The sequence below is a fragment of the Mesitornis unicolor genome, unplaced genomic scaffold, assembly GCF_000695765.1.
Source record: "Mesitornis unicolor isolate BGI_N332 unplaced genomic scaffold, ASM69576v1 scaffold19606, whole genome shotgun sequence".
Lineage (NCBI taxonomy): Eukaryota > Metazoa > Chordata > Aves > Mesitornithiformes > Mesitornithidae > Mesitornis > Mesitornis unicolor.
Genome location: NW_010193199.1, coordinates 57,777 through 81,788, shown reverse-complemented (window position 1 = coordinate 81,788; position 24,012 = coordinate 57,777). Strand labels below are relative to the sequence as shown.

The 24,012-nt window shown below is 38.6% G+C and overlaps 1 protein-coding gene across 1 annotated transcript in view; it reads right to left on the bottom strand.

Annotated features, from left to right (window-relative positions):
* Positions 1-24,012, bottom strand: part of LOC104542915 (alpha-1,6-mannosylglycoprotein 6-beta-N-acetylglucosaminyltransferase A) — a gene marked incomplete at its 3' end in the record, with an annotated part of 43,721 nt that overhangs the window by 8,446 nt on the left and 11,263 nt on the right. Inside the window, exons 3-8 of the mRNA XM_010187381.1 lie at positions 16,249-16,325; positions 14,863-14,952; positions 4,490-4,561; positions 3,240-3,401; positions 2,468-2,637; positions 1,428-1,562 (exon numbers count right to left, since the gene is read on the bottom strand). Coding sequence (XP_010185683.1) covers positions 1,428-1,562; positions 2,468-2,637; positions 3,240-3,401; positions 4,490-4,561; positions 14,863-14,952; positions 16,249-16,325 — 706 coding nt within the window. The remainder of the gene's footprint in view (positions 1-1,427; positions 1,563-2,467; positions 2,638-3,239; positions 3,402-4,489; positions 4,562-14,862; positions 14,953-16,248; positions 16,326-24,012) is intronic.

The following is a 24,012-nucleotide window of genomic DNA, read 5'->3' as shown; positions in this document are numbered from 1 at the left end:
GGAGAGAGGCATTAAGTAATTGTTTTCTTTTTCAAAAGCTTAACAAAAACTCCTATACTACCCTAAGTTATTTATTTAGAGTTAAATTTAATTCAACTCTCCTAAACGAGAATAAGTCACTCATTACCACAAATCGGGAATCAATGAAAAACAGACTGAAAACTTACGATTTAATGATTAATGAAATAAGCAAGAAAAATTGAAGAGAGAATCTAATAATCTCAATGTCATGGTGTATTTCCATATCTCCCTTACAGAATATACCAAATAGGAAATAGAAAATAATAGGGAAGTAGTATTTTAAATTTATAAGTATGGTTTTATATCCTACCCACATTGCTGCATGTGATTGCCTAGTGACAGTTACATCTGGCAGACAGACAACCAACTGTAGCTCAGTGGAAAATGGGATTATCTTTATTAGCAGGCTCCTAAAAACCAGAGTATCCATTTACTCCTCTGCTTCAAAAAAGAGATTAAGACTAATCTAATCTGCAATGTTGATCACAGTACTCTCATTTAAAATTATGCTGAAAAGATCCAATGTTCTAGAAAATCCTGAGGTAGAGAGAAAACAATTCTTCTGCCTGCAGTGAACACCTTTCAATACCTTCCTTCAAGGGGGATTTACTGAACTTCACGGATGATGAAACACAGCTAATTCGATTAGGTACAGAAAAATCAGAGTCAGTAATTTGGATTTGGTTTTATTTCATGCTGATATGTAGTTGTACAACACTTGGGAGGCTTGCTGATTTAAAGATAAGAAGAAATGCGGTTCTAAAACTGCAGACATAAGGAGGCTGCACAAAGTAATTTCTTGTGACTGCCATCTTCCATTTCTAATGAAAAGATATAGATTACAGAAGCAACAATAACCACAGTTACCAGCAGGTTTATTCTTTAGGCCTATCCCTGAAGACAACTCTCTGCCCAGCATCTTAAGGGATAGAACAGAAAACTAAATTATTGCAGTTGGGCAATACAACTAAAATAGATAAATCATCAATCCAGCATGGCTACAAACACTGAGAAGCAAAACACGCCTTTGGTTTTCCAACTAACCAACAAAATCCAATAATCTCTCAGATCATCTACTAATTTACAGGACAAAAATGGAGAGGATGTAAAGAGGTGAGGGAAAGAAAAGTAAAGATGATGGCTCAACAAGATAATACAATTCATTAAGATTAAAAATGTTTGAATCCAAAAATCCCAAACTTGCTGGGGCAATGGGAGGGATAAAGATGGTGTGCAACCAACAGGTGATAGTCCCTTTAAGCTTAAAAGTCAACGACAAGAGAGAACCACACTTTTAAATAAATTCAAATTCACATGGATGTACTCACCTCTGTATTTTGACATGTGCTATTCAACAAAAGCTCTTTAACAAAGCACTTAAGATGTCAAATAAGTGTTATACTTACTGGTAATGTACCCACGATGGACCAAGGGTTTTCTTAAACTGAGTGAGTCCCACAATATCGATGTAAATGAGTTCCACAACTTTATCCCCCTGGGTAGGGCAGCCAGATCTGTTACCTACAACCTTCTTCATAATCCTAAACAAACAAAGAAGGAATATGGAAAAGTATTACTTTCCAAATACCTTAAACAGATGCTGTAATACTATTTATATCAATAATTATCCTTTCCAAAAAAACTTTACTCTTATCTTTTCCAAATCAGGAACCATGTAAGAACATTTAAATGCTAAAGATGCTCAGCATTAATTAAAGAACTGTTTATACATCAGTAAAGCGTCGATTTCCACTAAAAACCTCATCTAGTTTAAACAGGAGAGCAGTATGGCTGGAATGCCTAAAAATAGTGTGCTTTGAAATGATTTAAAATAATTTTGACTTTTATTGATAGTTTAATAGTATAAGAGCTCTCTGTAAAATGATGGTGCCATGTTTGTTATTAAAAAAATGAAAGCTATAACAAAGTGTTTGTTTTCAAGCTTAAAACAGATGTTTTATGCCTAATGCTGAACTAGTACACAAAGCAAGACAAAAATGAGTGAGGTAGCAACGTGATCTGACATAAATTATTAACTACATCAAAAGTAATGTGTTTAAAAAATTTAAGTCTTTATTTTAAAAACAGATACTGAGTGAAGAACAACAGAAACTGAAGAGGACACAGAACTAGGCTTGTCTGTAAAATTGCCTATTGCAGCTGATTAAAGCACCTGGAATGTTAAAGAGTAAGCTGTGTAGTTGGAATTTTACAACATTCCTTTATGAAGTCTCAGGAGCCTTAAGCTACAATGAAAACACATTATCCTTTTCACAGCACATACACTGTGCTCTTGAAAATAAACTAATTGTCAGCTAAGTAAATTATCACTTCCATTTTAGGCTTCAAGAAATTATACACAGAGTTAATAGAAGCGTCAAGAGTTTACAATTATTTTTTCCTTTTTTTTGCATTCCAGTTTCAAAAGTGAAAGTAATCTCCTTACTCCTTGAGCTCTGCCAGTGAAGCTGAAATCCTGATGTCATGGCCCAGTAAGTAGAGAGATGTAATTAAATCACTCCACTGGACTAATTCACCAAGTGGACCACCGCTAAATGCATTTTCTGCAATCTTGAATCCAGATTCTTTCGTCAAAAGTCCCAGATGAACCAGAATCTGGAAAGGAAAGACACATGTTAAGAGTTAACGACATTAAACACGCAACCAGTATAACTCACAGCAATTTCTACTGAATTCCAACTATGGCCAAAAAACCCCCAAAAAAACACCAAAACCAAAAACCAACACCAAAAAAATCCAGTATCTAGTTGTGGTAATTAAGGAGGTCTAAACTGACCCAGTCCAAAGTTGTGGTCAAATTTAAGTCTACTCAAGTCCAAACCAGGAATATGCCATTTAAAGTGTCAATTTTGGACAAAGATGTACAATTGTTTTCTACAACTACATAAAACACCAGTGCCATCAGCTTGCAGTAATTTCACAGTATCTCCCTTTACAAACTACTACATAGTCTCTATTTTATCCATAATTAAAGAGGTTAGAAAACTTACTCAGGACTGACTCATGGAAAGTACATAAAACTATTTTTAAAGCGAATACCCATTGTAACAGTAATACTTCTTGAAAAAAGGCACAAGTATAAACACAAGCCTTTTAGACATATTTGGTATTTCCACTATGAAGTTACTTCTGGAACGAGAAGCTTAAAAGAGCCAATGTGACTGCAACTGGCAGGAATGAAAGATGTTTTCATTTACCTTTTTTCGTTTCCTCTTCTCCAAATTTTGTTTTTCTGCAAGAGATTTAATTGCTTCAATCCAGGTATTGGCCATTCGTCTGATGCGTAACATCATCCACCTGAATTCCTCGTGTCTTGACATCATTTTGTAGAGATTATCGAAGTTTATACGTATTTCAGCCTTCAATTGAAGCATTAAAAAAACCCCAAAGATTAGTTATTCTTCAAATAACGTACTTTCCAGAAGTGAAAACACTTCTCAGGTATGGACTGTGCTTTACATTCCTCATTTAAACAAAAAAAACCCCAAACCAAAGAATTCCTGATGCTGAAGTTGAGATATAGTTCAAATCTTTAAGATATCTTTAAACAGACATTTCTAAGTCACATAGATTAGTATTATTTTTATTAGTAGTATTTGGTAGTTCCACAATATGTTTGTAATGTTTCATGATGCATTTATTTTTTGCAATATAAGATTTCATTTTGTTTACGTGCTTTAAAATGAGGTTAAAGTATCTCTGAAACACCATATCAAATCAGAACAATATGCTGAAGATTCACGTATAGCATGAATTTTCCAAATACAAGTAAGTCTCCTATCATACCATAAATGAAGAAGCATTACTAGAGTATAAATTTTAAAGGAAATATTAATTTTAAAGCCAGACTGATCTGACAGCAATTGGTTTTACAAAACAAGACAGCCTATATCTAAACTATGTAAGCAATGTTCATATACAGCCAGCAATTATCTTAGAATACTTAAGTGCTACATAATTATGCTATAACAGTTCAGAATCAACACTGCATGATGTAGAGGTTTTAAAGGAAAAAAAAAAATAAGGGTAATCAAAATGTTTATCCAAAACCAAAATGTATAGAAGCCAATGAGGCATTTCTAGAAATAAGCCCCTGATTCATGGGACATTAAAAATGGACAGTTTCACATACGGCCACTTAACACTGGTGAAGAGTCTATGGATTTGTAAGTTTTCTCTGTATCTGTGTACAATATTTCATAAATTTATATGAAAAAAATATTTTAAATGGAAATCTACTACAAACACTGCACCACAATACAATGACTGGAGAAAATACATTGTGAAATACATATATACAGGATATTTCACTTCATTTTTGAGAAGCTAGGGAATAAAAATATTATATATTCTAGTCTTATTAGCATTTCTGTGGCACAGGATTCCAGGATGTTTTGCATGAATCACAATTTATGAACTATTTCTCATGTTTTAATGATGTTCTTACCACTGTTTTTTGATCAGTTTCCTCATTGGGATTTTTTGCTCTCCAAGGTAAACGAGGACACCAATTTTCAACCTGTAAAACAATCACATGAAAATAAATCATTCCATACATCTTTCAGCTGCTCTACCCAAGTTTCTCACTGCCTTTACATTACAGCTTTCTGTGGCTTAAATAAGGCATCAGCAGATGAGTAAGTTACTGCAAGGTAAAACTGCTTTTTGCAAGAAAAGCTTAGGAAGGCTTTTTGCAATTCAATACTATTTTAACCTTGCAAATTTGCAACCAGAAGTCACATTTAGACATTCATTCATGATAATGAATACAGGAGAGAAAACCCTTTCAAGACAGAGGTCAGCTGTTAAATGCTCCAAGTACAGTTTCTCTGACTAGCCCCTCAATGTTTTCAAAAAGCACTAAGGTTTCTATGCTTCTAGACCTTAGAAAAAAAAATGTCTTTTGGAACATTTCCCATCTCCCTAGAATATTTTTATAGTAAGGCAAAGCCTGATAAAAACCAAGGATTAATGTTCTATCTGGTAGTAATCTAGAGAAGAAGTTGAAAGAAGAATAAAACCAAAACCACCCTATTTGAAGGGTAGAAGTATAGTAACTATAACATAAGTAACAATATCCACAAGTACTAATAGCTGTAATTCTTGGAGAAACCATCATCAGTGCAAATGCAGCACTTCTGCTATTGTCTACTAGGAAAAAACAGTACACCAGCTAGTAGTTAGGGAAGAAACAGCAAATGGATGCAAGTCACTAAAAGCTCCTGTGCATTCCCTAGGGACATTGCTTGTCCTGTAGAGTTTTTATTATTCATGTGCCTTAAGAAATTAGACCGTTCACTCTGGGGAAGAAGGAATCTCACTTGTGTTGTTGGAGGCAAACACATGAAAACAGAAACATAACTGTGCTGTGAAAAGTGAGTAACGCAAAAAAATATAGGCCAGCTAAGACATCCCATCACTACCGAGGAAGTGCACAACTCCCATAGAATTAGGAGTCAGAGCTGCTCTTACGGTTCCTCCAGTCATGGACCTGTCAAAACACAATTTTAGCTTAATCATTCTGCAGCAAGCCTGAAGCATTAGAGATTATAAACTCAAAATCATACCAAATGATTGCCTAGAAGACCAATCGCATGAAAATAAATTAATAGACATCATAAACTTATTAAAGAGAAAAGAAATGTATCAAGCTTAGGTTCCTCAGACAAATTATCTAAAAGCATTAATTTGAATGCTATGACTTAATCTACTCAGTGTATTTAATACAACATTTGAAAGCAGTGACTAGATCAACCTCGTTTGAAAACATCTGATTCTCCAATGATCTCCAGAAATTGTAGCAACTAATCTTAACGTTGACTAACCTAAGTTGTGGAGTAGTTGGCAGAAAAGAGTTGCAAGCTCCATACCATGCACAGTCCTAATCTGTCTTTTCTTTGGTTTGCTTTTAAACAGTAGAAATAATTTTGAGTTATTCCTAGTATTAAAACTGATCTAAATTAAGATATGACATTTGAAGGACTACTGTACGTGCCTCTTTTCTGGCTTCATGTATTTGACATTGCACCATCAGGCATCCTAAAGGAATTAAAGATTTTTCAGAGCTGTCAAGGACAGTCAGCCGCATGCCTCACTGACTGAAAAACAAATACAGTTCTTTTGTGCTTTTAGAAACATTCTATTTAGTCTAAATTAAATTACAGTAATTCTAATCACAAATAAACACTTAAGGAGTAGACTCAAAGTAATATCAGTGTACACAGTGTAGCACTCATTCTTCCTTATTGATATTCAGTCAACTCCTCTTTTCATTGGAAAGATCAACTTAACTCACTGGAGGATTTTTAAACGCATACTCTTCAAAGTACACCAGCTGTTTTGTTATTTGCAGGACTGATAAATGCTCAGGCATTCTCTTACAGAAAAAGGAAAGAAATCTGCTCATTTTTAGGAGCCAATGGCTCACAAAGAGCTGTTTGATGGGGGGATAATAATTAACAAGAACACCAAGAAAGCAAAGATGAAGCAGACAAGTCTGACATACCATGGGAAGGGGAAAGAAGAAAACACCTTATTAATTTACTGTATTGACACAAGGGAAAGTGAAGGTGAAGAGGCAAAATATTGAGTTACAAACTACCCAAACTAGGATTACTTTAATAGTGAATTTCAGGTATTCTTTGGCAATCAAGATCAAGGGTATACATACCCCTAAGATGGAAACATTATGATAGAAATACCAGTCAAAATGCTCATACAAATTCTGTTGTTGAGAACATGAGTTAATCTGGCAGATAATTAAAGAATCACCTGGAAACCTGGGTAGGGTCAATCCTCGTTACCAATACAAGCTGATGTGCTGGAAAGTAGCCCTGAGGAAAAGGACTTGGGGCTACTGGTGGATGAGAAGCCGGACATGAGCCACCAATGTGCACGCGCAGCCCTGAAGGCCAACCACATCCTGGGCTGCATCACAAGAAGTGTGGCCAGCAGGGCCAGGGAGGTGATTCTGCCCCTCTGCTCTGCTCTGGTGAGACCCCACCTGGAGTACTGCATTCACCTTTGGAGTCCTCAACACAAAAAGGACATTGAAGTGCTGAAGCGTGTGCAGAGGAGGCCACAAAGATGACCAAAGGGCTGGAGCACCTCTGCTATGAAGAGAGGCTGAGACAGTTGGGGTTGTTCAGCCTGGAGAAGAGAAGGCTCTGGAGGGACTTTATAGTGACCTTTCTGTTCTTGAAAGGTGCCTATAAGAAGTCTGGGGAAGAGCTGTTCACGAGGGCATGTAGCAACAGGACGAGGGGTAATGGTTTTAAACTAGAAAAGGGTAGATTTAGGTTGGATGTTAGGAAAAAGTTCTTCACTATGAGGGTGGTCGATCACTGGCACAGGTTGCCCACAGAGGTGGTGGAGGCCCCATCCCTGGAGATATTCAAGGTCAGGTTTGATGGGGCTGAGCAACCTGATCTGGTAACATTGTCCCTGCTCACTGCAGGGGTTGGACTGGATGAGCTTTAAAGGTCCCTTCCTACCCAATACATTCTATGACTTTATGAATTAATAAGTCATCTTTTCAAAAGAAACTGAGAGGAAAATCCCAATATGATTACAGAGTGATGGCTGAGGGCAGAACATGGAAATACTGAACCTCATGCACCAGAAGACGCTGTTAGATCATAGTAGATATCATCAGGAAGATACAGAATGAAGAAGGCAGAAGTGAAAAACTACAGCAGGGAAGCCTACAGAAGTCATAACATCTGTATTTAGAGGTGCCAAGTAATCAGGAAATACCATACTTCAATCAAAAAAGTTTTCAGGAGGAACAGAGATATTTCTCTCCATCTGCGGTTCTTGCTTCCCTGTTCAGTGAGAGCAACAGATCATCAGTGGTCTACAGGGAGAGTGGTTTCCCCCACGCAACTAAACAAGATATTGAAGACTTCAGAGACAGACTTGGTAGAACTACTAGAAGAGAAAACTATAGCATTGGCAGGCTTCTAAGACACAATTAAAAAGTCTGCTGATTTGATGCTAGTTATACAAGATATCTAGCAGGCTACTAAGTTTTATTGGTGCTTTCCTCAAAAAACACAGCAATTGCATTTTTACATATATTTCAAGTAAAAAGCTTCCAGTTAACTGTGTATTTTCATTGCACTATGTAAAATTAGGTCTACAGTGGTAGAAAGCTTCAGTAAAGACTGCTTAAAACCCCCATAAAGAAATAGTACTTAACGTTTCGTGTCAGAAATAAAAGCAACTGGTTGCACTAAGCTGGATGAGTAGCGAAATGAAGTTTGTGTTCTTCTCTGTTTAGCCCCATGTAATGATACAGAGTAGAGCATAATACACGTGTAAAAATAGCGTCAAACCCCATACTGTTGGCCTTTTTCAAGACAGCCACTTCCTGCTCTGTCATTACTTGGCCTTCCTCTTGCCCAGTGTACATGTATTCAATTCAAACTGAGCACTTCAGCATTTTCTGACCAGAACATGCAATTTCTCACTTTTAAGCCCAAGAACTACTTCTAGTTGCAGCTCTAAGCAGGACCTACAGTTTCATGAGAACTTCAGATGATCTAGAAAGTGAGTGGGTGGGTGGGTTTTTTTGTTTATTTTTTTTCAAAAAACCAAGTCCTGCCACTTTGGCTAATTGCTTCAGGGTTTCTCATACTGAATGCCACAACGGTGCCTATAACTAAATATGAAACCTAAGTGGTTAAGTAATTTTCCTGGTTGCCTTGCATGACCCAAATACAGCCCAAACCAGTAACTCTAGTTGTACTGATTTCTGAACAAGTCCTGCAGCTGTTCTTTTCAGATTCAGACTATTGACCACTGGCATGGCAAGTTCTTAGAAAACAATGATAGCAACTATAGTTACTGAAAAATGCAGGAGGATGCTCATGAAATGATTTTTCCCAGCAGATACCAGTAGAAACTTAATTTTTTTCAGGGTTATTAGTGTAAGATAACTACAAGTCAGGTTTTATTTCAGTACTAACTTCCAGCTACAGATGTGGGAGAAAAGTAAGGAACACCTAGAACTGCTCAGATTGGCTTGAGTGGACACCTTTGAAAAAGGTGAATCCCCCCCCCAGCTTTGGTTGATTGGGTATTGTACCACTTAAACCATAACAAAAAAGTCTGCAGAAAATGCAACAGCATTAAAGTGTACCTTGCCCTGGGCCAGGTATATTTGTGGTTAAATAACACGTATGATGGAAAGAAGTGTGTGTGCATACATACAAAGGTGTGTGTAGGTGTGCATGGATATGGTTATTAAGAGGGAGATGACATAGCATGCGCTAAGGCTGCAGTATGCAGTTACAAAGTACTGTTCCACTCACATGTACCTTTTCTTTGTCATTGGCAATGATGACAGAAAGGATTACAATATTGCTAAAGTGGGTCTAGATGAAATCCCCAATCAAAATGTACAAATACTTCAGCATTGTATTTGTTTAGGTACAGAATATCCACATGCAACAGGCATTAAGCTTGATCAAGGAGAAGGAGGGCAGCAGTGCTCATGTGGCTCCTGCTCTTCAGATTGTTTATGTGCTTTATTTCACCATTTAAGACAAAACACAGGAGCTGTCTCTAAAGAAGGAACCAGGACTTCTCTTCCCCCTTTTCAGGACAACCTTCCTCTGACTGGGTTAGCATCAGTTCTTTCTCTGGCCTATTCTCTCCATAGCAACCAACCGCTACACTGTCATGTGTATGATTTAATAGAACGGATGTGATAGCAGACTACAAATTAGTAGTTAAGATTGTTGGGAAGCAGCAACTGCAGATTTGAAGACTGACCATTTTTTGGATGAGTGATATAAATGCTAAGCTATTATTCAGAACACACTATATTTATCTTCCTCCTGTCATATTTTTGACTAAGACCAGCTGTGCCTCCTGTACCTCATGTTGAATTCATTGTCAATCAAATGCATTGGGTACTCTGGTCATGCTCAAGAAATAAGGTCTACTTGAGAAGTCATGTTCCCTACCTGTTTTTGAATTGCAGTAGACACTGCTGTCTAGAGCCTATGGAGGTAGCTCCATAAGTTTAGGTTGCATTGTCCTCCCAAAGTCCAAAATTTTAATTGCTACATGATTCCAGATACTAGTGAAAAGTTGGTGTTCTGAACTGCTTTGGGGCATGAATGCCTAGATTTTGCTTAAACTGAACTCAAGAGTTTCTCTAGTCCCTTATCATAGACAATCCACTCTCACGGTGACTTTATCTTTACCTCGCTTACTGGTAAGTGACTTAAAAAAACCCCAAAACAAACCAAACAAACCTAAAAAGTTAGAAGAGCATGTTTTATAGAAGCATTGCAGGTATCTGTTCCTGTAACTTTTCCTCAGAAACACACTGAAACTGAAGGGAAGCCAAGATTGCAGCACTCTGCTACACTGCAGAGCAAGAATGTCAAGTGCATGGCAAACATCTGCAGCACTGGGGTAGTCTGAGCATCTTCCAAGCTGAATGAAAGTATACTCTGCCAACAGCTCTTCACGTTCAAAATTTATGGAAGTCCTTTATGTTTTTAAAGAGTCATAGTGGGAGTTTAATAAGGCAGAGCTTAATCTGTCTCTAAACACCAGAGATAACTTTCATTTTGGAGTCTTCTGAATGGCAGGTACAGCCCATCTACTGGGAAACTAAAGCAGCTTTCTCTGCACATCAGGTGAACTTGCGTTATTGCTCTGTGTAATTCTATCCAAGGTGAAGTGCGGCTATTATATTATGTCAGTCCCTGAGTAGGAAATAAAAAGAAAAAACCAAACAGTGCTGCAATATCTGGTGAAACAAGGTGCACCTTTATATTTATTAGAGAGTATGAATGCAGGCAGAGAAGAGAACTCAGCGTCCACCAAGACAACCCATTTGAGAATTTGACGTGAAAGAACTGCTCCCATTGGGAAGGTGACTTTCTCAACTCCCCTAGAAGCTGTGACACATATATTTTGTTTAACATTTCCTCAGTGACAGGTAGCCATTTTGCAGGTGCTACAAATCTGCAGTAGCAAGATGACTGCTGCCTGTCTAGCGAAATATAGGATTGTACAAATAACTTTGGATCTGGTTGTTTCTCAAGGCGATTCCAAACACTGGTCTCTTCTCTTACTTCAGTAACGTGCACTAGATTTGATTCCTCCCTTAATTTAGCATTTACACCTTTTCCAACGAGACAGAAAAATACTAGTTCCAGTTTAAAATGACAGAGGTAGAAAAGATAACTGACCTTAAATCGCCCAAATCCAGGCCAATACACTAATGGATGGTTTGGGGACAAAGTACCAATCAGCATAGTATCATCAGCATTTCAACTTCTTAGGGACACACGTTAGATGACTAAGGAAATTCAAACTTAAGCTGCTTTACATTTCAGACAATACTATTTTTGTCAATTTTCTGAGTAACTGTAGAAAGAAGTTGGTTTAATGTGAAATTACAATGAAGAAATGCAATCGACCTCAGTGTCAGAGATCAGATTACACATGCAGTGGAAGTAGTGGAAAGCGAGACTTCCGCACAGGCGTTGGCAAACTGCAGTAAACCAGCACACCCACAAGGACTTGAGGAACCTGTACAATTATGATTGCCAGGTGTTTTCACTACAATGTACCTCAGATACAGCCTGCATTCTGGAAACAAACCCACCCAAAATTACCTTCAGTTCGTATTTTTCTGCTCCATCTCTCAAAGCAGCAGTAACTGTAAAGAAAAATACTACTGCAACCAAACCATGCATTGTGTTTCCATCAAGTCTGAAGAACTGAAAACAAGAGTTCTCTGCAGTGCTACACTAGCAAACAGGCAAGAGTCTCAAACACTGGTCTTTGGAACAGTTTTAGCCTTTTGAAGCACTGGATTTTCTTCCAAACATTATGCTTGCACCTGAAAGGCAAGCTGGAGATCCAACACCTGGGATTTCAGTGAGATTCGCCCAGCCCCAGCAGGTAAGGATCACTGTAATGTCCCCTGGACGGTGGCAATTAGCACCAGAGCTCCTGGCTGACCAGCAGCAATCCCACTTCTGTGTGGCATGCAGCCCTTTCAGAGAAAGCACATATCCAGATTAAGAAAAGGAACGATAAAACACCTCCACCTTTTTTTTTTCTTGTTGTTAAGCTGGGACACTGTGCAAAATTCTTTTTCTACAAGATATTTTTAAAAGCTTCATTCTTCAGCTGCAAACTGACATTTTGCAGTGAAATATATTTTTGTACCGTCTAGAAATTCATTTTTTCACATTTCTCCCCAGAGGCACTGCCATCCGTGAAAATTATAACCATGCCAGTGACGTTACCGCGTTAAACAACTGGCTTTTTCATAACTAAATGGTAAGTTTAAAAGGAAATAACTCTTCTCAATGGGTAAGTTTGTATCATGGTTAAAAGGAAACAAGTCCCAACTATCCAGAAGCCTTATACTTGGCTTAGCCAAGTACGTAACAGCACGTGGCAGGTACCCAAAGACTGAGTTGTATTCAAGCTTTGTTTCTAAGCCTTCGTATAAACTGTGGGCAACTCACTCCATGTCTCTGAGGTTCTGACCCACATTACACACCAAAATGTACTATTTAAGGTGCCTTTGTTTACAATTTTTAAATTATCTTCCAGAGTGCTAGATGAGTGTAACATAATACCCTAATACTGCTTCAGAAGGAGAGAAGGAGATCCCAAAGGAGGATGAAAGAGCACAGGCACTTGTCACACTAGATTGCAGAGGTGATTTTAAGAGCAAAAGTAGACCTAGGCACAATTTGATGCATATTCTGTCTTTTCAAACTGAGGTTGTGCATAATTTGATGTGTATATTGCCTTTTCGAACAGAGCATGTGTACACAACCATCCCACTCCTATACTGTGACCTTAAAGTAAAAACAGAAAAATCTTAACAGTAATATCCTGCCAGTCCCCTAATGCATTTTAATATTTTAAATCAGCAGTTTTGACTTGCGAGCTCTGTAGACACATTTATCATTTGGCTATGCAACCATACTATGAACTGTCAACTCTTCATCACTGTCCACTTTGACAAATTACTCTCGGAACAGCATTTCCAAGTTATCCTTAGCAGCCAACACACCTCATAAATCCACATCATTGTAGTGTTATTAGAATTTCATTTCATGCTTGCATTCGCAAACATTTAAGCTTTCAACCTCTGCTGCTGGGCATTAATCATGGAATTAATCATAAGATTAAGGGTGCCAGATTTAAACTCAAGGTTAATAACATGCTCACCCAATATTAGTTTTACATTCTGTCATGGGAAAACACTTAAAAAAAAAGTACAGGACCTTTGTCTGAAGTCACCAAATATACACATAGACTAATTGTACTGCTGTTCCATCATGAAACGAGAAGCTGCCCAAATTCAATACTGCTGCTTAAAGAAAAATTTCAAATTCAACAACTATTTGGCCTCTTTAAATCTGCTTGCATTTTGCCATGAGGATGAGCTAAAGACCAATTACGAAACAACTGACAGCATCAACTGGTTTTTCAACACTGATTATAAGATTGTCACAGAAAATACTGTGATTTAACAGAAGTATAAAATAATAAAAGTAATTTAAGAATATTTCCCGCATTCAGTTGATGTATATCTTCATTTTTAAGACACATCTGCATTAAAAACATGAAACGCTTGCTGGTTGACAGAATACTGATGTGCAAACGTAAATCCGCTGATGCTAAAACATAACCTTTCAGCAGAAACTTAGATCAACTTCAGATGATTATGAAACCCTATCTCTAGCTTCTAAGATAAATAACAGGATAAATAATACAGTCATCCAGTATCTTTTCCTTCCCCAGCTTTGTAGCCCATAAATAAAACAACATTCGGTACTAGCAGTGGAATGATTCAACCCAGCCTTTTTTATCTCTTCAGATACATGTTTTGGGTATGCATCTCTTACTGCTGCTTCAAGCAATGCTCCCAAAAATTCAATGACAGTCAACTGAGTAAATTAACAGAAACTGCTTGCATTACAACCAAGTTATTCATATAATAGACTTACTGTTTTAATCCCAGATACATAATTTTAAAACCCAGCCCCATCCCCCCAATCCTTGCAGAAACTACAAGATTAATATTAGTTTTCAACTCTGCAGCCACATGGGCTCTTGCAGTTCTTTACAAGCACCACTAGATATCAATACTACTTCCAAGATCAGTTGCCGTAAGTTATCAAATTCTACGACTAAGAAAAAAGAGGTCAAGTGATCAAATACACCTCACTGTTTCTGGCACACACACTACAAGCCAGTAATGGAGCTCATAAGAATTGATTGACAAAATTCATTCTTGGAAAACAAGTGTTACATAGGGAACAGGAAGCCTGTACAAAAACACCAGAGCAAGCACCTTACTCAGCTGTGTACAACACTGGGCTTGTGGTTCTCATTGGTACCAAAAGCTTTAGCCAATATATCTACAACTTCACTAAAAAAATGTGACTTTGAGGTTTTTTTGTTTTCTGTTAACAGACTCTGCAATTCATGATCAGTCTCCAAGCAGGAAGTGGCCATGCTGTTTAGGAGTATGTACCATCTAGATTCACTTTCCAAATGCCTCCCTATTACTACCTCAGGAGCTACACAGAAAGCAACAGAGAAGGTGTTCAGAGGGAAGGATCTGTGAATGAGCTTCACACTTTGGTTTAACAGGATACCTAATGTGGGCTCCCTGGAGAGCTGCTGCTTACATCACTTCAGTTATAAACGTGAATTTTTCTGAAGGAAGTTATGATTTCCTTTGAGAAAAGTTTGCAAACAGTTACCCAAAATATGGAGGCACTATGATGTTCCCCTTCTGCAGATTAAGAGACTACTAACCTCACTGAGGTAAATAAAAAAGGAGCATGTGGACCCATCTACACCGTAACTTGCATAACAGGGATCTGATCGCCACATATCTTTCATCCACTGTAACAGAACAGAAACATAGTCCGTTAGGTTTCCACATAATAACTTTATATTAGTTCACACTGCCCTCAGGAATTACAGGAGAAAGCTGCAAGCGACTATATCCAAGCAGATAAAAGTCACAAATAATAAATAAGGAATTTTATTAATATTTTGGAGCATACTGTGTGTCAGCATTCAGCTACACTAGGGAAGTTACTGCATACCAGACGTGAGCACAGTTTGTATAAACTGGTAGCCAGGCAAGCAGAGAATAATATCAAAAGGAGAATTATAATCAGGATCCAGACATACGGGTGTGGCTGGAGCTGACTGCATTGCTCCCCCTGTGCTACACTTGCTCTGGAATTTAACAGATTATTTCAGTTACCAAGATTGAAACCTGCCCGATTCTGCCAAGAATCAGCCATCTCTGCAGAAGCAAGTAATTAATTTAAATTAATATTTTAATATTCAAATAATGCATTACATAGTCACTATGCAGCCTGTTTGTCAAAACGGATCAAAATAACAGACAGATTTAAAACTTACAGATTTTTTTTAAGTACTACAGTCTAAGAATTTTATTTAAAGAAGGCAATATCATTTCATATAGTTATTTGTTTTCACTTTTAAAAATAAATTGTAGTATTTGTCAATGGTATTTAAGTAATTTTACTTCTGTTGTATTTTCTTTTCCAACTGAAGTCTGATGGCTTTCAATATTAGGCCTTTCCAACTGCATTATTCGTAAAACACAGGATTTATGTAGAATCAACTGTGAACCCCAAAGTTCAGGTAGCACACTTAGTGCAGAGCCCAGCTGGTGAGCACAAGAGGCAGAATGCTTTGCATAGAAAAGAGCAAGGCAGGAACTGGACAGAGCTGTTGGCAAAGAGGGAAAGTGAGCGCAAACAAATGTCTTGCTGAATCAGAGACAGGGCTGGAGTGAGGTACAGACAGAATCCCAGCCTTGGGGTAGGGCAACACCAAATGACTCCTTCATGGGGAAGAAAACAAGGCTTTTCAAAAAGGACAGGGAAGTTTCTGACTAACAAGACAGCATTCAAATACTAAAGCATTTTATTAAATAATACAGCATTTTAATATAATATGGCGTTTTATTCCTGTCTGAATAGGGTGCCACTTTATTTCTCTGCAGCAGCAGTATTAAAGGCTTGAGGTGAGCACTGCTGCAGTGAGACACACACCTAAACATCCTCTTTTTTTGATGCCATTGTCTGAGTAGTCACCTCCTGCAACATACGTTCAGGTTTTAACAGAACACACATAGTAAGATTAAAAACAGTTATTTACCTTTATTTTCCCTTCACAGTGAGGAAAACCATCCATAGGAGGCAATTCACACTGTTCTTGGGCTCCATTGATGAGATCTAAAGTGAAACACAAAGCATAACTGGATTTCATTTTACAGCTCTGACAGATAACCTGACGAAGCCTTCCTTTTATTTTCATGAATCCACAACCCAGACTGACTGAAGGGTCCTACTGTGTAATATTAGTTACAACGTTAAAACTCAGTGTGTCCTCTTTTTGACTACAGAAGAAAATGGTTGCATAGATTTCAATTCTGACTTGCAGTAAAAGTGCTGAATTACAAAAAACGGATCTATGAAGACTTAAAAAGCTAATCCAGACTGAGAATAATAAAAAGTATCTTTCTAATCAAAGTGTGCTTAAAACCACTAAATTGCAACAACTTGTTTCCGATTGTCAAACATTTGTAAGACGTATATTGCTCTCAAGCATAAAAACTAGTTTTTCAAGTTCTGTTATCACTTTATCAAATACCCATGATCTGTAACTTGGCATCAGATACACAACTCCATTAATAAAGTTTTCAATATGATCTAAATTTACAGCTGTGTAGCAATACCTCACACCTCATGAGAAAAATTTCCTACGGTCTCAAGAATTTTTGACTTTTGCCGATTTTATTAGTCTCGATTTTTGCAGTTATTTCAGGAGTGCAGTACAGAACAACACTTCCAGCCCATGAGTCAGGGAAAAAGGAGCAGTTTTAAAGGACATTACCACCATTACCAACTCCAGCACAGGACTTTCTCCTAAGAACTTAGAAGAACCCGTTAACGCAAGCCTTTAATGGAAGAAAAATGACTAATGTGGTGGAGATTCTTGCCAAAGGCAGTGCAGGAGAAGGTTTTCAATTTAGGTAGTTCATCCCAGAGTTAGCTAAATTATACCTGCATTATTTCTGGCTTTCCCACGGGCAAGAATCAAGGTCATTAAAGCCAGCCATCCATCAACCTAGGAACACTTCATGCTATGGCAGTTACAGCGCACTACTTCACCCAGAGTGCGCTAATTAGAGAGCTCAGGAGATAAAGAAGAAAGGCTGCAACATTAGCATAGAGTAAGGACAAGATCAATGGATAAAAGTTAGAACGTTGTACTAGATACAAAAATACCTCCTGATTTGTCTGAGTGTTTTCCATATATTTTTGCAAATAGTTTCTTTTAAAGATAGAACTTGAAATGTGAGTGAAGCACTGCAAAATAGAGCTGATGGGGAATGAAGAATTACACCAGGAAGAAGACACTTACCTGGCAGTCTCTGCAGCAGCAGTAATTTGACAAACTGAGCTGTACTGCCAATGACAATAACACTGAAGCAAAGTAGTTTTTAAGATGACTTTGTAATTTCAAATCAATATGCACTTTCAAAATATTCTCCTGTATCTTCCTTATCCTCAAAGGATTCTTGCAGACTAGACCACTGATATCTACAGCTCTGCTTTCTGCTCCAAGTAAGATCGTACAAGGCATGCATACAGATACCAAGCATTTAAAAATATGTTCTAAATTCAGTCAGTACAGCTAGGTAACAACAGGACTCTTTGCTTTACCACAGCTCAGTAATCAGACTTCCCACTTGAATCAGACCGAGATCAGTGCTTGAGATCAAACAGTAACAAACCTACCTTAAACCAAAATGAGGCATGGCTAAAATGATGGCAATTTTCAGTAATCAACACAATGCCAGTACAAGAGCTTTATGGTCTAAACTGGGGGGGTTAGGGGTTTTTTTTTTTTGTTCTTCTCTCTTTTTTTTTTCCCAACAAACTCATAAGCCTGAATACAAAATAAGTCTAGAGCTTTTTATAAAGTATGTCAAATTCAGACCTTCCTAAAACATAAAAGACATCTTAAATCTATGATACAACATCAGAGACGCAGTTCAACTGCAGGGAAAGTTTAACTCACAGAATCATACTGAACCTAGGGTTCAAAATTGTGAATGTCTGGGCGTTCCTATTCAATCAAACAAGTCTTCCTATCAATTTCAGCTGCACCTGGACAAGTTATACTTGCCATGCTCAAAGGAGTTTTTGCTCCCTGCAGCTGCAAGAGGTGCCACTGGCACAGCCTAGCAAAATGTAACATCCAGCCCTTGCATTGCTTGCTCTGGGATGAATGATTCTCCTCTGCAAGACGATCATTCCTCCTTAGACCTGATGGTACTCCTTCAGTTCCTCGTCTGTCAAAAGCAGGGAAGTACTCAAAAAGCTTTCTGTGGATTGGAAGGTATAGCTTGCCAACATGAAGGACCCATGAACTTTGTCAATTAAATTAAAATAAAAATTTTTAAAAGTCTTCCATATCAAGCTAATTATGCTATCATAAACTGCTTTCCACTTCAGAGGGTTAGCAAACTCTCCCTTCTTCTGAAGTCTCTTTAAGTACAGGGTTAACAGAAGCACAACCTATTATTCTTTATTTTACAGCATAACTACCCAGTGTGTCAAGTCTATCAGCCCATATTGGATTTTAATGGGCATCTTGTGATCTGTCAAAGAAAGGAAGGATGCAGGGAAAAAACCCCACAAGATAAAGCCTCATTTTTGGTAGATATGCAACTGCAGTCCAGAGACCTGTTTGCTTTTGTCATGTGTAAACACATTTTCAGCACGCAAGTGTGTTTCTTCAGATGGCAGTGATCTTTGCTACTGTTCAAGAAGGTTTTACAGGATCCCTGTATTTGCAAGATCTACTGGCAAGAATAAGAATTGCCTTCTTACAACAGTCACATCTTGCACCCACCATACCCTTCAACAGTTCAGATCAGCTGTGGCCGTGCTACACACAGATACTTTGCAAGCAGAAAACCAACCCTCCCAGCTCTCCCTGTTCCTGCCCATTTCAAGGAGTAAAAAGCAAGAGCTAGACATTTACACAAGCCAGGAGTTTAGAGAAAGGTGTACACTGTTTGGAGATGACAAAAACGCCAAGCCCTAATATTTTACGAAGATTCTTGTTAAAAAGCTCTGGATAGAAGTATTATGCTGTTACCGAATTCATGTTAGATAGTTCTTTCCTGAAGGGAAAAATACATTATTAAGCTGGAAAAGTTACTTCTGTTAGATGATAGTATTTGAGAAGCTACAAGAATTTTTATCTTTAATTAGGATTTATGTAATTTAAAGTGCAAGTTCTGAGATCTCTTTTCCCAGCCAAAACTTAAAACTTGCAGCCAAAAAAGCTGGAAACACAGCAACTGTCAAGTCAGTACAAAGGAACAGTAGATAATACTTACCTTTTTCTCTTAAACTTTGTAAGCCATGATATTGATTTCTATTCTACAGACACCTAAGTGTTTTTGAAGTAATTCGCAGCTCATTTCCTTGACTGCTGTTATGCAAAGACATAGCTATTAAACATTTATCTCATATGATATTACATTAAAAGTCAATGCATTGACAAATTGAAAATATGAATGCGAGCCTATTATAAACCTAAGAGCACACAGTTGTTACAGATTATCCTGGAAAATGGAAAATATTGACAAAACACTAAGCAACTCTAGATTTAAAATAACTCTTTAAATACAGTGCTCTGTTTGTGAGGTCCTGGGACATTAAATATATTACTAAAACTGCACTGCCACATTTAGAAAGGAGCCATATGTTCACTTTGCAAACGTCTGTGGCTGTGTAAAGATTTACAGCTCTGCATCAGAGATCGTTAGTGCACAGCAGGTGACACTGAACTTGTGAACACAGCAGTTCTTTCACTGCAAAGTCTGGCACTTCAGCATGAATGACTTGGCAGATTTAACCTTGCACTGGAAGAGATACCTCTCCCTTGTTGCTCTGTATGAGCAGCTATACTGTCTAAAGTCCTGTGACTTTGATGCCACCCTCTTTAAACACCAGTTCACAGGTACGGGTCTTCATCGTCTCTTGCAATTAAACTCCATGTCCACAGGTTTAGTCTGTTTTAGTGAAGGTCTACAATACCTAAGAGAGAATTTGGTTAAAAGCACAATTTGTGACAGTGAATTGATTTTTCTGTTCGCTTCCTAGTTACTCTTTAACAGAATATTAAAAATAACTAACAGTGAGTGCTGTACATATTTTGTCCCTTTCCTATATTGGACCGTGATTCAAGTTACGTGCTTTCTAACAGGATAAAAAAATTCAGCTTTAATTTTTCTCCATCAGACAGTAAGGAAGTCTAAAAATAATCCACTAAGACAGTAAGATGAGTAAGAGTTATAATTAGTTACTCAGTAGTGATTGCTGTTTGACAGGTATTCAATTTGTCATAAAAGTTACACAGTAACAAATACAAAAAAACAAATGAAAAAGCCACAAGACTGTTGAAATGGCAAACTGTGACACCAGCAACCTGTCTAATGGAAATACCCAAAGAATTTAACATGACACAGAAGTTTATGTACTTTGGAACCTTGATGCTAAACCCCAAATTTTTAGACTAATGCATAAAAGCACATAGAATGTCTTTCAATGACACACAGCACATATAATAGCTCAACTCAAAGTGTTTCCCATCAGCAGATCTCATAACATCAGGAACCCCCTTAGTATTAAAAGGACAGAGTAATCGTGTCCAATCAAGTCTATTCACCAATTTTATCTCTATTTGTTCTCTTTCTGATCATTAAATGAGAGTCCTATTTTTACTTCAATTCATGGGAACCTTCTCGTTTCTATTTCAGTTCTGAAATCTGGTATCTATGGTTAGACACAACACTGTAGTTAAGGCTGGTTTAGTTTGCGTAAGGTCTCCTTTCCCTTCTCCCACTAATTAACACATTCTCAATCTAATTCACATTTTTCATCTCCAGCTGGAAAGATTTCTTTAGAGAGAGAATTTGCAGTCTGAGCTGGAAGCACTATCAACACATTCAATGAAATGACCTAAAGGTCTCCAGATTTAAAACGCAGAGCACAATACGCTTTCTACTAACATTTTAGAAACTTCAGTAGCAAAGCATTGGTATGATTTTAAAGAAAATTAACTATGCTGCTGCTTGTCCATCCTCACACCAGCTGTGCTGCTGTGTTCCATTAACGCTACCGAAATCAATGCAGCATGAGGAGAATTCAAGTAGTAGTCAAGTGGTTAATCAAAATGCAGCCCAGGGGACCACTAACAGCCCCCTTCAGCATTACTAACACAGCTTAGCACTGCAGTGGAAAATATTCACGTGTGGTCCTCGGCACAGTCATTATATTACTCTGCACTGCAACAGAGGCTTGAAAACACACAATTGTGCACAGCTCCACGCTACCGCCTTTGTGGGAGGCAAATGGACAGCAAAATGCAAAAAGCTGTTTGGTATTATATAGTGTGGAAAAGGAATACAATGGGTAAGGCACAATAAATACAAGTCAAAGCAAAGCACTACTTCAAGAAATGCGTAATCTTGGCTAATAGGACCAGTGCAGCCCACATTCTACCACATCTGGTACACCCTGACATTCTGTGGGCACAACGAGTTTGATTTTTGTAAGGCACGACCATACAGAACATTGTACTTACTATGTTAACTGAAGAAAGCCAACTGTAGTCCTCTTAATGCAGCAGGACAGTTTTGGTAATACAAAATAATATGTAATATCTTAGCTGTCTTTAATCTAGCTTGTCTCTGTGTACTGGGTTTTCTGTGAGGGGTTTATGGTTGTGTCTTTGGTAAAGGGGGAAGGGCTATGGAGCTACCTGAAAAGCTTCCCCCTTTTCCTTTGCCAGAACCACTTCTGACCAGTGTCAAGCCAATCAGCACCACTGCGAATTCGTGTATTTAAGGGGGGTGCAGGGCATGCTGTCTGGCACCAGCCCTGACCAGCATGGCCCCAGATGCGGGTGGCACAGCCCCAGCCAGCTGGGCTGGGCCAGCCTGGCCTAACCCCAGCTTGAGCTTGAGCCCCACTGCAGCTCCATCCTGAAAGAGAGAGAGCTGGGAACTCTCCAGAACCATCAGAAGAGACCTGCAGCAGAGAAAGAAGTGGGGCCTGAGGAGAAGCACTTTTTAAAAAAAAACAACACCAAGGTCGGTTGAAGGAAAGAAAGGAGAGGGGGGAGGAAGAGGATGCACAGCCCAGGTTCCCCTTTTGCAACCCGTGGAGAGAGCCAGGTGGACTGGCCTGCAGCCCCCGTAGACCTCGGCGGTGGGGCGGGGCTGCCCCTGAAGAAGCCGTGACTGCGGGCAGTGTGTGCTGGAGCACTTCGTGTGTGAGGCAAACTGCAGCTGCGGGCAGACCCAGATTGGACTTCTGAGGACATTTTCTCCTGTGCGAAGGGTGCCACGTGGAAGCAGAGAGGCTGGGCAGAGTCCTCCTTAACGCTCCCTACCTCTGAAGGGCCACATGGCACAAACCGACTGCAACCTCCACTCCCATCCCCCTCTGCCTCAGGACACATGGGGGGAGGTGAAGAAACCAGGAACAAAAGCTCAGCACGGGAAAAAGGGAGGGGTGGGGGGAAGGTGTTTTGATTTAAAGATCTGGTTGTATCTCCCATTGTTCTACTCTGATGTTGGTAACAAATTAAAATTGTTTTTTCTCTCCTTATGATGAGTCTGTCTTTTGCCTGTGACCTGTTTAAGTGGTGAGAAGCCCTCCCAGACCTTATTTTGACTAGCTCCCTTTTTGGGGCATCACGGTGCTCTGTTATGCACTGGGCCTACACCACGACACTCTGCAAGTACAGAGCTCTGGGGCGAACTGCAGTTGTAGACTGTTAAAACTAAGGAGGCTGTTATGTGTGTAAAAACTTTCATTGAAAAGATAGCTATGGAAACAAATCAACTCATCATGAAGTTACCTGTGTCTTCCTCCACACCTAAAAGGCTTCAGTGTGCCGGCCCTAAATCTTCAGGAAGAAGGACACGGAAATACCACAGTAAAGGTCCTTCTCACCATAGTAACGTGAAGAAAAAGCCTGCTTGCAGCATTGCCAAAGCTGACTTGTCAGCCTGCCTTGCTACATATTCACGAAGGATGCCAGATATCTGACAGGCATCCAAGCCATCATGTCTTGAATGACAAGTAAATACTGAAGTCTGCATCCTAATGAGCGACTTTAAAGATGTTAACACTAAAGTTGTTAAAAGAGAACTCAGCAGCCAATACAGCAGAACAAGTTAATGCTTAAGGCAGAAGAGCCATGGAAACTTTGAACAGATACACCAAAAATATTCTCCTTCACTGAGCAGCATCCACATCCACATCCAGCATCCTGATATCTAACTTAAGCTCAGAAAGAGTTCTCCAAGTCCCGGCTATGCACAAGGAGGCTGTGGGGGAAGATTTGACGTGAACCTTCACTTGCTCATTTTTATGGGATCAAAGACGCACAATTAAAATCTTCTGAAGTGACACTTTTCAAGGCAAAAGAACATTTTGTAAACAAGCAGTCTGGCACAGTATTCGATGCAGTTATACTATCTGAGGTGTTAGATGGCTACACTTATCAAAAATTTAGCTTTTCACGGAGCAAGCACATTAGCGTGATGACAAAGGCCTCAGAGCACCTTGGCTCTTGCTTCAAAGAATCATTTTTATTTTTAAAAAACTCTTTTGCAACATGCATATTCAGAATTAATACTGCTATTATTTCAGTGTTTTAAAGCCTGAGAAATTGAAAGAGTTTCTTTTAGTCTGCTTAAATCAAGTTTTTCCCGTAGCTGCCAGAAGAATACAGCAAGGGTTCACAATTTAGGAAAAAAACCCAAACCATAACAATAAACCACCCCAAAACAAAGACCAACCCAAACCCAACCCACAACATACAAAC